Source organism: Thamnophis elegans, chromosome 10, assembly GCF_009769535.1.
Source record: "Thamnophis elegans isolate rThaEle1 chromosome 10, rThaEle1.pri, whole genome shotgun sequence".
Classification (NCBI taxonomy): Eukaryota; Metazoa; Chordata; class Lepidosauria; order Squamata; family Colubridae; genus Thamnophis; species Thamnophis elegans.
This window is the reverse complement of record NC_045550.1, coordinates 62,830,627-62,845,413: the sequence shown is the minus strand read 5'-3', so window position 1 is coordinate 62,845,413 and position 14,787 is coordinate 62,830,627. Positions and strand designations below refer to the sequence as shown.

The 14,787-nt window shown below is 42.9% G+C and overlaps 1 protein-coding gene across 1 annotated transcript in view; it reads left to right on the top strand.

Moving 5' to 3' along the window:
• Window positions 1-1,315: 1,315 nt before the first annotated feature.
• LOC116513688 (kininogen-1-like) overlaps window positions 1,316-14,787 on the top strand; it is a 28,697-nt gene continuing 15,225 nt past the window's right edge. Inside the window, exons 1-4 of the mRNA XM_032224871.1 lie at window positions 1,316-2,110; window positions 6,627-6,737; window positions 9,317-9,401; window positions 12,794-12,966. Of these exons, the coding sequence (XP_032080762.1) occupies window positions 1,925-2,110; window positions 6,627-6,737; window positions 9,317-9,401; window positions 12,794-12,966 (555 nt within the window). The 5' untranslated portion in view covers window positions 1,316-1,924. The remainder of the gene's footprint in view (window positions 2,111-6,626; window positions 6,738-9,316; window positions 9,402-12,793; window positions 12,967-14,787) is intronic.

Genomic DNA, 14,787 nt, shown 5'->3' with positions numbered 1-14,787 from the left:
ATATAGATCCAGACCCCTCATGGACAAAGAAACAATGGTTGGAAACTAAACAAAGAGAGAAGCATCCTGGAATTAAGGAGAACTTCCTAATAGTGAAGACAATTAACCAGTGGGACAGCTTGCCTCCAGAAATTGTGGGCACTCCATCAATGGAGGTTTTTGAGAAGAGACTGGGCAGTCACTTGTCTGAAATGGTAGAGGTTCTCCTGCTTGAGCAGAGGGCTGGACTAGAAGACCTCCGAGGTCCCTTCCAGTTCTATTCTACAGTATTTCTATGTGGGCTTGGCCAGTGTTTATCTCCCCATTGCAACTGATTATATTCCATTTGCCAGATCTCTGCTCCAGAGGTTGACTTCTGCAGGAATATCACCTTCAATAAAAGCCAGTTCTCCATCCCTTAATTATTATTTTTTTAAAAAGAACAACTCATTTTTCCTTCCTTCATCTTGTAGTTTTTAGAATTAGAATAACAGAGTTGGAAGGGACCTTGGAGGTCTTCTAGTCTAACCCCCTGCTTAGGCAGGAAACCCTACACCACTTCAGACAAATGACTATCCAACATCTTCTTAAAAACTTCCAGTGTTGGAGCATCCACAACTTCTGGAGGCAAATTGTTCCACTGATTAATTGTTCTCACTGTCAGGAAATGTTTCTTTAGTTCTAGGTTGCTTCTCTCCTTGATTAGTTTCCACCCATTGCTTCTTGTCCTACCCTCAGGTGCTTTGGAGAATAGCTTGACTCCCTCTTCTTTGTGGCAACCCCTGAGATACTGGAACACTGCTATCATGTCTCCCCTAGTCTTTCTTTTCATTAAACTAGACATTGGAATTGGAATTGGAATTGGAAAGTTTATTTATAGGCCGCCCTTTTCCCTGGGGGGACTCAGGGCGGCTTACAATTCATGGGGAGGGGAATACAAACAGTGAGACATATCCAGTTCCTGCATCCGTTCTTCTATGTTTTAGCCTCCAGCCCTCTAATCATCTTTGTTACTCTTATCTGCACTCTTCCTAGAGTCTCAACATCTTTTTTACATCGTAAAAATGATGAAACCAGCAATTCCACCATTTTTATTTATTTTTTTACTCCTGTTTAATCCTGTTATGGACATAATTATTTCTTCAAGCTTGGAAACAGAATAGGGAAAGTTGCAAACTTTGGAAACGATTAAGTTCCATTCTTTCTTTCTGGAGGAAGAGAGGGGTTAGGAGAGAGGGTAGATGGGGCAAAAGAGGAGGAGAGAAAGAAGGAGTGGAAAGAGGAGGGAGGAGGAGGAGAGAGGATGGGGAAGTAGAGAAGGATGATAGAGGGAAGAAAGGAGGTAGGAAGGAGGAGAAAGGGATAAGAGGCAAGGAAGTGATGGTATAAATATGGTGTATGGAAAGCAGAAGAGCAAATAATAGTCTTTGGGGGGTTGACGGTAAGAGGAATTGATATAATATTGAGTAACAGAAGATAGTGTTGGTGATGATGTAATGGTACACATGTGGTTATTTGTATGAAAATAAAAAATAAAAAAAACTTATTTAAAAAGTTCCATTCTTTCTCTCTTTGAAACTTGCTTATTATCAATCCGGAGATTATTCTTGGACCAACCCAAAGCGACCTACAGCCAGAACCGTATGTTCTGACCCTGACATTGCAAAGTAACAACTTGTATTGTGAACTGCAAGTGAATAAACTTGGTATTTCTCTTTTTTTTTAAAAAAGCAAACGCTTAAATAAACCCCAAAGGATGTTCACACTGACATACTTGAGTTCAGTATGACCGAAGCTCATGAAACATTTTTGCCTGTGTTTTGTTTACTTTAAGCACTCCAATTTCCGTTAGGAGGATATACCCCCCCACACACTAGTTATATTGGAGCTCTTTCTCCCCATCCCACATTCATCAGATTTCAGAAGGAGCTTCTCTCACCTGGATATGGAAGTCTTCATTCTGCTAGTCCTCAGCGTTGGACTTTGCCAAGCAAAGGATGCCCATGACATAGTGGACAGCAATAATCCAGAGGTTCTCGGTGTCGTGGACAGAGCAGTAAAAATACTTAACGAAGGCAGAAGTCATGGAAATAAGTTTGCCCCAGGTAGCATCCTTCTTGCCTATGGATCAGTAAGTAAATTTGGTAACAACGTCAAAAAGCTAATTAATGGGCAATTTCATAATTGGGGATTTGCACGAGAATGCACCATCAGCACATCCTATCCAACACTGAATGGTGATCATTTTCCCCAGATTTAATGTTTAATTTAACAGAAAGGAAAAAAAAATACTGTTTCCCCAAAAATAAGACAGGGTTTTATTTTATTCCCCCCCCAAAAAAAATAAGCACTTGGTCTTATCTTCGGGAAGGTCTTATTATTTTTGAGGTCCAGGAGGCAGTGAGCGTGGTCACCTCATGGCTGCTGCTGTGTTGCAATATTTTCAGGGCAGGGCTTATTTTCAGGGTATTTCGTGCATGGCAAATAATTATATTTGCTGTATTTAGTTCATTTGATTTGGAAATTTTCTCTTTTGCAATCCCATTTCCTCCACTCTAAGATTTGCTGAAAGGAATCCCATTGCTATTCCAATGAGCATTTAGTGACAGTAAGTGGACCTTCAAAACATAATCCTATACCACGTATGGTCTTTGGGAAGTCGGGGGGAGGGAAGGGAGGTGGGGATTTAGGGGGAGGGGGGAGGGGGGAGGGAGGAAATACAATATGTGTTAAATTCCATGATTGTATTTGTATACTGTGGCTTTTCAATGTTAGTGCGAAAATAGAACAAACCGAATATACTGGAAGGTAATAGATACCGAAGGAAAGAGTCGAGTGAAAGAAGAAGGAGGGTGGAGAGGGTGAGAGAGAGGAGGAGGAGAAGGGAGGGAGGGAATGGATTAGAGGGAGTGATAGGGTTAGGGTTAGAAAGAAGGGGAGGGGAAGTAGGCGTAGAGGGGTGTGTGAGAAGGAAGAATGAAAGTTGGAGGGGGTTGAAAGAGGGTGTATGGCGGGCCAAGGTGGTATACTGGGTTTGTATTGTAGAGGGCATTTTCTATATAAGTGAGGGCCGTGTTTATTATTCAATGTTATATGCCCTGATTAAGCACAGTGAATATGTGATTGTATAGAATGAAAACATAATAAAAAATATATTTAAAAAAAAAAAAACATAATCCAAAAAATATTGAACTTCATCTCAATATCATTAATTCCACAAGCTGTGAAGAGCACCCGGAAGCTTCAACTGCTCCAAATGCGGCTGCGCGGGTTGTCATAGGGGTACCCAGGTACTCCCATGTTACACCCCTTTTAGGCGGCCTGCACTGGTTGCTGGTTTTCTTCCGGGTGCGATTCAAGGTACTAATTATGACCTTTAAAGCGCTCCACGGCTTAGGCCCAGGGTACCTGCGAGACCACCTACTGCCACCGGTAGCCTCCCATCATCCAGTGCGATCCCACAGAGTTGGCCAGAGAGTGTCGACTGGTGACCCCCAGGGGGAGAGCCTTCTCTGTGGGAGCGCCTTCCCTCTGGAATGAGCTGCCCCCAGAGCTTCGTATAATCCCCGACCTCCAGTCCTTCCGACGCACCCTAAAAAGTTGGCTTTTCCAGCAAGCCAGCCTGGCCTGAACAAAACAAATCAAAGTATTGATTGTTGTTAATTTTAATTTGAATTCTTTTAAAAAATGTGTCACTGTTAATTTTAATTGGGTTTGGGGATATCCTATTTAATTTCTTTTTAACTTTTGTAGTATGTGTTTCTTTTAATGTTGTACGCCGCCCTGAGTCCTTGGGAGAAGGGCGGCATATAAATCGAATAAACCTCAAACCTCAACCTCAAACCCTGTGAGGGAATTTGCATTCCAACTACCCAATTTATTTTCAAAAACTTTGTTTTGGGTTCTTCCATGTCTTCAAACAACCTTCATAAGTCCGGCACTTTTGAAGTAGGTTGGATTTCAGTCCCCAAAATTGGGGGAATTATTGGAGCTGCGGTCCTAAATTTTGGGAGCACAATCTTCCTTCCCAATTCTGCTGTTTTGCCATACAAACATAATATGGTGTAACGATTTGGTGCATTTCATTTAACATTGCCTAACTTGGGACTTCTGTGAGTTTAACTCATGGAATGAATTGGTAATCCTGAAATTGATCCAAGGGAATCGGTTGGATTCCAAGGGTCAGAGGTTGAATAGAATAACAGGCTTGGATGAGACCTTGGAGGTCTTCTAGTCCAACCCCCTGCTCAGGCAGGAAACCCTACACCACTTCAGACAAATGGTTATCCAACATCTTCTTAAAAACTTCCAGTGTTGGAGTATTCACAACTGTTGTTCCATGGATTAATTCTTCTAACTATCAGGACATTTCTCTTTTAGTTTTAAATTGCTTCTCTCCTTGATTAGTTTCCACCTATTGCTTCTTGTTCTGCCCTCAGGTGCCTTGGAGAATAGCTTGACTCCCTCTTCTTTGTGGCAACCCCTGAGATATTAGAACACTGCTATCATGTCTCCCCTGGTCCTTCTTTTCATTAAACTAGACATATCCAGTTCCTGCAACCGTTCTTCATATGTTTTAGTCTCCAGTCCCCTAATCTTCTGTTCTTCTGAGAGATTGTGGGTACGCACACACACCCTCTTGGCAGCTTCCTAAGTCGATCAGGTGTATTCCAGGGATCACGCTGCAATAAGGAGGGACCTGCGTAATCCAAAGAAACACCTTTTCCTCTCTGAATCCAAAGTGCTGCCCTGTTCACAGCCATTATAGATAGTCCTCAACCTATGGCCATTAGTTGGGACTAGAATTTCTGTTACTAAACAAGGTGGTTTCATGAACTGTAGCTGATTCTACTACTTTTGGGGGGGCACAGTTGCTAAGTGAATCACCGCTGTTCTATGAATCATGCAGTCATTAAGTGAATCCAGCTTTCCCCATTGATTTTGATTGATAGTAGCTGTCTGGGAAAGTCATAAATGATGACCCTCAAGATGCCAGACCGTCATAAATGCATGCCAGTTGCCACGTGCCCAAATTTCAATCATGTCACCGTGATGGCGCTGGGTTGATAGTAAGTGTGAGGACGGTCATTCTCCCCACGCCCCCCCCCCCCGCAAAAAAAAACTTGCTGTAACTTTGCACAATTCATATGTAACTTTGCTAAACAAATGGTTGTAAATCGAGGACTTCTTGTATTGATACAACTTTTAACTATTTCTCTGAGCTTCTTTGAATCATTTCATGCTGCAAGTAAACAGAAGAACGTGGCAAGGAGTTTTTTTTTATTGTTAAGACATGGGCCAGCCAGGTCAGTTGGCCGGCAAAACAAGAATGCAGCATTGGGACACATCACACTATTTATGTTTTTAATCATTGGTTATGATTCACTATGTTTCTAAGTTGTTTTAACTGTTAGCTGCACAGAATCATATATTCAAGATGGGTAGCCGGTGTTCTGACCTAGGTTTCCCCAAAAAGCACAAGGCAGAGTCCTAGTTCCGACAAAACCCCTTTTATTAAATGAATGTGAATTCCACTCATTCACATTCAGGAAAGGCCTGGCAAATAGTCTTTCAAAGACGTATTTATGACTACAGACCAGGGGTGGGTTCCTGCCAGTTCTAACCTCTTCTATAGAAGAGGTTCCACAAATCTACAATGCCGTTTAGAACCGGTTCCAGCTCCCTCCCCCCGCCCGTCCGCACATCATCAAGATGAAGAGCAAGAGGAGGAATTCTGGGAGTTGAAGTCCACAAGTCTTAAAGCTGTCAAGTTTGAACATCCCTGGGGTTTTTTCTAAAGGGTTAGGGGTGCAAGGGTCTTGTAACTTAACAGCTTTAAGGCTTGCGTCCTTCAAATGTCAGAGTTTCTGAGCCAACATTTTTGTTGCTAAGCAAGAGCATTGTTAAGTGAGTTTCACCACATTTTACAAGTTGGCCACACCCACCCAGTCACATGGCTGGCAAGCCACTCCCACCCAGTCACATGGTCAGCACGCCACTCCCACAAAGCAGGCCACACCTACAGAAGCGGTTCTAAAAAAATATGAAACCCACCACTGCTACAGACCTTATCTATCTTGGAAAGCTGCCATGTAAATATTTTCCAAATGAGGCCCTGTGCAAGGAAAGACTGGGCACAGAGTCTCTGGGATTCACGGACAGATCTCCACACTCCTGAAACAAATCTAACAAATGAACAAAAGAATTGTTTCATGCAAAAGCCCAATCCCCTTTCGCTCCTCTTTTAATTCCTATGGGGGGGGACCATTCACCTTCATCTGTGACTTTACTCCCAAGTCGACCCTCATTTCTGAGTTGTTCTCTTCTTCTGGTAGCTCTGCGCATGCGCACACTGGGAATAGGCTCCAGCTGTTCCTCTGTTTTACTGCTGTATAGTTCTGAAAGCAGCTGATCACTGCCAGACAGCCTTGCCCCACCACCACCACTACTCTGCCTCTGATGCAGAGCCCTCGTCTGAGCCTTCCCCAGCCTCCAGGACTGGCCCATGTTCATCCCCAACTTCCTCACTGTCCTCACTGTCCAACAGCTGCCCGTTCTGCTGGCCACTGGCGGGCCACAACAGCTATATCAATTTATTAAATACATAAATCAAACTGCAACAGCACTCACGTAAGTCATCTTTTCAGACAGGTCCTGAAAAAAAACTCCATATCGTGTATGGAGTAAGAGAAACCGTGTGTCCAGTTGCTGCGAAAAGGCCTTGGCAAAAGTGTGAACTTTTAAGGACCTCAAATGCAGTAAGTATTCATCCTTCCTCCTTTGAAGTGGCAGAAAAGAGTTTGCGGGGTGAGTGGGACAGCAAGAAGAAAGAGAAAGGCGTACAGTATAAGGCTTCCAGGATCACCATGGGCAACCAGACCAAAAGTACCTTAATATAAAGCTTGAGGAGAAACTGTGTTTTGGCACCAGACTCAAGGATGGGTATAATAGAATAACAGAGTTGGAAGGGACCTTGGAGGTCTTCCAGCCCAACCCCTTACTCAAGAAGGAAATTCTATATCATTTCACATAAATGGTTGTCTGATTTCTTCTTTAAAACTCCCAGAGTTGGAGTGCCCAACAACTTTTGTTGTTCCACTGATTAATTCTTCTCACAATCAGGAAATTTCTCCTTCCTTCTAGATTGCTTCTCTCCTTGATTAGTTTCCATCCACTGCTTCTTGTCTTACCTTCAGGTGTTTCAGAGAATAAGTTGATTCCATCTTAACACAATGAGATGCATTGCCTATAACAATATTTCTCACATTTGGTTATTTTAAGAGGTGTGCAGTTCAGTTCCCCAAATTTCTCAGCCCCCAAGCAATGATTGTTGAGTGTTGAGGAGCAGCTGGCTCTCTCAAAGATAATTCCTGCCTATCATGCCCAGAGAAAGTCACCTGACCCCTGAAGACCAATAGAAGGAAAGAATCTGATTCTGTGTGGTTGGGAGAGAAGTGCTTAGGTGTCTTTTCTTGATTGGAGCTCAGGATAAATTCCAAAGTTGAAAGTTATTGAGTTAGAATAGGATTTATTTAAAAAACACAACTCTGCACTGGATGTGTGGAAACTGGTTTTGTTTCATAAATACACTCCTGGAGTTGACTTCTGGCAGCTGCCTCAGCTTGGCAGACCTATTAAAATCCCTAATTTTTGTTTTGTTTCCCGTTTTGCATTTAGCCAAACTCAGGGAGGGACCTCAATCCTTGCACAAACCTCTGTATCTGCATCTGTTCCATGACATATTATAAAATACAGAAGCTCTTATCTGCAATGTATGTGTATAGAGAGCGAAGGTCCTACAAACAATCCATTGCTTGTTTTCTAACTACTTTATTAGACCATGTTTTACAAGCTCACATCCATATCCACTCACCCAAATATAATATACATAGGTAAGGTAAAGGTAAAGGTTTTCCTCGCACATACGTGCTAGTTGTTTCCAAATCTAGGGGGCGGTGCTCATCTCCGTTTCAAAGCCGAAGAGCCAGCGCTGTCCGAAGACGTTTCTGTGGTCATGTGGCCGGCATGACTAAATGCCAAAGGCGGACAGAACGCTGTTACCTTCCCACCAAAGGTGGTTCCTATTTTTCTACTTCCATTTTTACGTGCTTTCGAACTGTTAGGTTGGCAGAAGCTGGGACAAGTAACGGGAGCTCACTCCGTTACGTGGCACTAGGGATTCAACCGCCAACTTTCAACCTTCTGATCAACAAGCTCAGCGTCTTAGCCACTGAGCCCCCGTGCCCCTTATAATATACATACCACCACCGAGGAGAAAAAAATAGGTGAAATAGAAAGGGCCCTCCTCGTCCATTGGCCCAATCAGTGAAAGATTTGGGTGATTCCACTGGTGGGATTCAGCCGGTTCGCACAATTCATCAGAATTAGTAGCTAATTTTTTGTGGAGTTTGGCGAACCGGTTATGATAAATCTTTTTTTTCCGGAAACACGTCTGGTTTTCATTCAACTTCCTTCCAGGCCAAGTGTGGGGGGGAAACCTCCCCAAAAAGTCTAAAGAACAGGAGTGACGGGAACCAAATGGAGACGCAAGAAGAAGGAGAGAGTAAAGAAAAGGCTAGGAAAATTACTTAATCACCCGTCTAATAGCTTCTGCGGCTGTGGCTTACCTAACTGTTCTGAACCACCCCACTCTGTACGATGAGGCACGCCGACACAAGATTACTGCTAGACAATTTATTCACAGTAAATTAACACACCAACAAGACTTTGGCAGCAACCCAGACTTCCAAGATAAGAAATACATATGAGAGCTTCTCCAGCGTTAGTATATTAGTTGAATCCTGCAAACAGCCTCCTCCCAAAGTCTCTTCTTATATACTCTTTTGGGAGGAGCCTAATTACAACCACCTGGGTCCAATTATCTTCCAGAGCTGACTCATAGGGCCCCTTGCTGTCGGAGTCTGTTTCCAGCTTCTGGAGAGCCTCCAGAGTCCGGGGAAGGCAGTTTGTGCCCTCCCAGAGGCTCGAGGAAATCCTCCGGAGCCCGGGGAGGGGGAAAATGCCCCCCCCAAGCACCGTGGTGCAGAAGGCCACCTGGCCACGCCCACCATGGCCACGCCCACCCAGCAACCGGGCAGAGAACCCGTTGCTGAAATTTTTGAAGCCCACCCCGTATGTAAGTGCATAACAGGATTCAAAGATAATGTAATAGAATAATACATGTAAGGGAATTAAGATACGCACTTGATTTCAAAAACTATAGAAGTCATAAGTTCTGTTACTTAACAGCGGATTTGCACAATTCGTCACAGGTAAGTGCAGTACCTTATTTAACACAACAGGTTTAAATTGGTGTCTCTTTCTGCTTCTCTTTCAGCACTCTGGAAACTGCGTGGCTGATATTGACATTAGTGGGTCTCAACAGTTTACCTCCATTTCACAAATTTGCCAATTTAGCCAAGGTGAGTATATGTTTGAGTTAGAAGTCTGAAAAAAAATCGCCCCATTCCCGACAATAATGGAGAAAATAAATAAGTGGCCAGATTTAAACCAACGCCTGTGAGGGGGGGTGGGGATCAGGAAAGGATGATACCACAGTACAGATAGTCCTCAACTTATGACCACAACGCGGCCCAAAATTTCTGTTGTTAAGTGAGTCATTTCTTAAGCGAGCGTTGCCCCATTTCTTGCCATAGTTGTTAATCACTGCCGTTGATAAGTTAGTAGCTTGGTTGTTAAGTGAAGACTTCCCCTTTGACTTTGCTTGTTCAGAAGGTCGCAAAAGGGGATCACATGATCCTAGGACACAGCCACGGTCATAAGTATGAACCAGTTCCCTAGCATCTGCACTTTGATAACATGATCATGAGGATGCTACAAAAGGTCTTAACTGTGGAAAAATGGTCGCAAGTCACATTTTCCAGTGACGTTGTAGCTTTGAACCAGAGGTGGGTTCCTACCAGTTCGCACCAGTACGGTAGAACCGGTTCGTCAAATCTACCGAACCGGTTAGAAGAGGTTCCACCAGTGGACCCAGAAAGCAGGCAGCACCTACAGAAGAGGCTCCAAAAATTTTTGAAACCCACCACTGCTTTGAACGGTCACTAACTAAATTGTTGTAAGTCGAGGACTACCTGTAGCTTTCACTTCAATTTCCAATGTGTAATTCCGTACCTCATGAGCGAGACTTTAAGATGTGAATCGCTCAGCTGAAAAATATTTTCAGAGTTGCATATTGTCCAAATAGAAGGTGCAGGGAAAAAATGTTTGGGCTGTTTGAATTTTTGGAAAATGATTAAGGGGCTGAATGAGGACCTTAAAATTTAACTTTTAAATTGTAAAAAAAAAAAATCATTTTTTCCCCTTAAAAGTGCTGCACCTACCTTATACTGTAAGTGTATTCAGAACTCCCAGAATTCATAGCTAGAAGAATATTGGGAAGGAATTCTGGGAGTTGTAGTTCTAATAGACCGGGTGATCACCAGGAGGGTACCGTTGGAGTAGGGTGCTATACATCCTTTTGTCTAGCAAGATTATACAAGCCAAACATATATGGGCTGCAGGGGTGGGTTGCTAATCCCGTTCCAACCGGTTCGGTTGGAACGGGGCCGGCGGCGTCCTCGGCACTGTGCGCAGTTCACGCATGCGTCTTAGCGCCTGCGCGATGCTCCAGCTGCTCGCAGAGACCGCTCAGGCGCTGTATGTGCCATCCAGCTGCTAGCTCTGGAGAATTCGTTGCAGCACTGTATGTGCCATGCGCCTGCGTGGAAGCGCAGAAGCCTTCAAAGACCGGTAAGGAGCGCGGGTGGGTGGGCCTTCGCGTTCACGGAAGTTACTTACTTCCAGGTTCGCCGACCGACCAGTTCGCGGGGACTGCCGTGAACCGGTTGAAACCCACCCTAATGGGCTGGGACTAAATCACTTCTTTTTATATGAATGTGCAAAAAACCATATATGCAGAGTTAGATGTAATAACCAATGTTTAAAAGGGAAGGTATATTTTTTGTCGACCATTAATTTCTCTAGATGAATTGCCCCTCATTGCTCGTCCTTTCCAAAATTACTCTTTTGATTCCTTATGTTGTGGCCCACCAGCAACCAGTAGAACTGGCAGCAGATTCAGACAGTGAGGAGGTTGGGAGGAAGGTGGGCCAGTCGTGGAGTCTGGGGAAGGGCTCAGACAAGGGCAGAGAGCGGAGCAAGGCCATCTGCACTCAGAGCCTCCAGAGTCTGACATTAGCAAGGCAGAAGAACAGCGGGAGCCTGTTCCCAGCGTGTGCGTGCGGAGAGCTGCCAGATGGCAAGAACAATTAAGAAAAAAGGGTCGACTTGGGAGTAAGGCTTGGAGATGATTGCTCCCTCCCATCAGACATAAAACAGGAGAGAACAGGACGTGAGCTTTTGCAGGAAGCAATTAGTTTATCTGGTCGGTTCAAGCTTTGAAAAGTTCTGTTTGACTCTGCGCTAAGTTCGCCCTTGCTCTGCATTTAGCAATAGCAATAGCAGTTAGACTTATATACCGCTTCATAGGGCTTTCATCCCTCTCTAAGCGGTTTTACAGAGTCAGCATATTGCCCCCAACAACAATCCGGGTCCTCATTTTACCCACCTCGGAAGGATGGAAGGCGGAGTCAACCCTGAGCCGGTGAGATTTGAACCGCTGAACTGCAGAACTGCAGTCAGCTGAAGTAGCCTGCAGTGCTGCACTCTAACCACTGCGCCACCTCGGCTCTATTTGGCAATTAGGTCTCCAGTTCCCAGTAAGATAAGGTGGGTTTTTAATCAACATCCCTCTGAAAGACTGTGGCAACTCAAGCAGACATCTGTCGGAATCTTCACAGACTGTTTGTGAAGCCTTGCAGACTGTTAATGACCATAATTCACAGCCATATAAATAAAAGAGGCCCACAGCTGACTTTCGAACACCATCTGTCAGCTGTGACCAGGGGGGCATTTGCCCAGGTCCGCCTGGTGCACCAGTTGCGCCCCTACCTGAACCGGGAGGCTCTCACAACAGTCACTCGTGCCCTTGTGACCTCTAGGCTGGAGTACTGCAACGTGCTCTACATGGGGCTGCCCTTGAAGAGTATTCGGCGATTTCAGCTAGTCCAGAATGCGGCCGCGCGAGCGTTGTGGGTGCACCTCGCTTCACCCACATAACACCTATCCTCCGCGAGCTGCACTGGCTACCTGTCGATCTCCGGGTACGCTTCAAGGTGCTACTCGTCACCCATAAAGCCCTTCATGGTAGTGGATCTGGGTACTTGAGAGACCGCCTACTGCCAATCACCTCCATTCGACCAATTAGATCTCACCGATTAGGCCTCCTCCGAGTTCCATCCGCCGGTCAATGTCGACTGGCAACCACGCGGAGGAGGGCCTTCTCGGTGGCAGCTCCGACCCTATGGAATGATCTCCCCGTGGAGATTCGTACCCTCACCACCCTTCAGACCTTCCGCACAGCCCTTAAAAACTGGCTATCCCATCAGGCCTGGGGCTAAAGATTGCAACCCGCCCGAATGGTATGAATGTTATGTTTTAATGATGTATTGTTCTATATGTTAAAAGTTTGTTCCCCCCCGCTTTTAAGTTGTAAGCCACCCTGAGTCCCCCCAGGGAAAAGGGCGGCATATAAATAAACTTAAATACAAATACAAAATACAAATACAAATTTTGGGACTAAGATTGTGATTTATGCTTTCTCAGGAAGCCTAGGTCATAACACCTTACCTCTCCTTTTATTTTAACTGTAAACCTTACCAATTTGCATACTGTACTAATTTCTATGTAACTTCCCTTTTTAATTTGCTTACTTTTGTTTCCTTTTGGTAATTTATTATTGGCTTGCTTCCAGGACAGAAAATGGTAGCACAATCCCTTGCTCTATGCCCCGGTTGTTGGCGCCACATAAACACTCATAGTAATGAAGTGATTCGTATTGCGATGCACACCATACGGCAATTTAACAATCAGAGTCAACAGCCTTCCTTATTTGGTTGCCCAGTAATAAAAGACGCTCAAAGTCAGGTTTGTATATATTCCAATAATTCTCCATCTTAACTTTACAGAATCTGGTGATTTCAAAAGATTTTAGCTAAAATCTGAAAAATGTTGAATAGCAGTAACACTTAGACTTATATACCGCTTCCCAGTACTTTATAGCCCCTCTCTAAGCGGTTTACATAGTCAGCATATTGCCCCCAATAATCTGGGTCCTCATTTTACTCATGTCGGAAGGAGGGAAAGCTGAATTAACCTTGAGCCATTGAGAATCGAACTACTGGAATGAGCGGTAAGTTAGCCTGCAGTACTGCATTCTTTTTTTAATTTTTTAAAAAATTTTATTTAAAACAAACACAATCCTTCTTTACATGCTGTAGAAAGTGTATCAGTTGGTTACAAAAAGACTTTCGTGCATCTCTTCCACAGTCAACAAACATACTTCATATTAACTCAAGAATTTTAACTCAAATATTTAAACATGTCACCATCATCATATCTCCATTTTCATTTGACTATAATTGTTTAAGCATCCTTCATCATAAAATATACCAAAGTTTAATACATAACCACATACTGGCCTTTCAATTACTATTTCTAAGATCCTCCACTAACACTAAATCCTTATGTCCTATTCTAGCTAAACATCCATAATATTTAATAACAAAGTTTTCTAATCCTCCTTTCCAAATCACTGTTTAAAATTTACATCCAGTTTCTACATTATACCCATTTCTATATATACGTTGTTATTCTTATCCCTCCTTTATTTGACTATATCCTGTATCATAACATTTCCCCCCTATAATCAAAACTTTAGCTGCATCTAAGTTGGTTTCCTTTTTTAATTAACCTTTATGTATAATCCAAAGGGATTTCTAATTTTCCTTACATGGGTACCATTCCATATTCATATCCAATTTTACTCATCATAACACTACCCATTGTATACATTAATAACATTATCAATTATTTATTTAAACTATATCTATTGTCAATAAATTTCACTAAGTTTAACTAGTTTTAAATTATATTCTTCTATCTATCAACCTGTATCTTTCCAATAGCAAAACAGTCTCGTATCTTTTGCCATTTGTGGTGCCAGTCCTCTAATCATCTCCTTGATCAACTTTATATGGACTCCTCTTAGCAACTCCTTGCTTATAAGATATTTCATGTAATCTTGATGCCCTTTTTCTGTTTCTCTAATCAGTTTATCTTTGATTGTCAGTAGTGTTATCCATGCTATTGCTAATGAAATTTCTCTCTTTAAATCCATAAATTCTTTGTCTTTTTCTTCTTCTGTGTCTTGCCATATGGGATAAATTTCCTCTCCCTTTGATTCCTCTTTCAGTATTCCACTCTTTCCATATTCAGAGACCTGCCAATCACCATAAATATCAGCAAATTTAATCTCTTTATATTCATTTTCCACTTCATTTTTTGGGGTTTTAATAACCACATTTTGCATTTGATAAACATCTTCAACTTCTTCATCATATTCTGCTGTTATGTGCTCTAAGTCTTCCAACTTCTTGTCTATCTTCTCATATGTATTTGATAATTTCTGTATTTTTGAAAATATCTTTTGCAAGCTCAAGGTTTCTGTTTGCTTTTGAAATTGTGCCATTCTTTCCAGCTAACAAACACAGCTGCTCTAGCTTGGAAGATTAAAAAAAATTAAACATAGATTCACAAAAATGTTTGTTTTCACTTTTCTCTGGTTAGAGATATATTTCAAAGGGACATCTGTGTGCTTCCCTTCTTATCACTCTATAACCAAGCAGTAAGATCTTACAGTGTCAAGCCAAAACAATCAGCAAAGAAAAGAAAATGTTCAATTTCCAA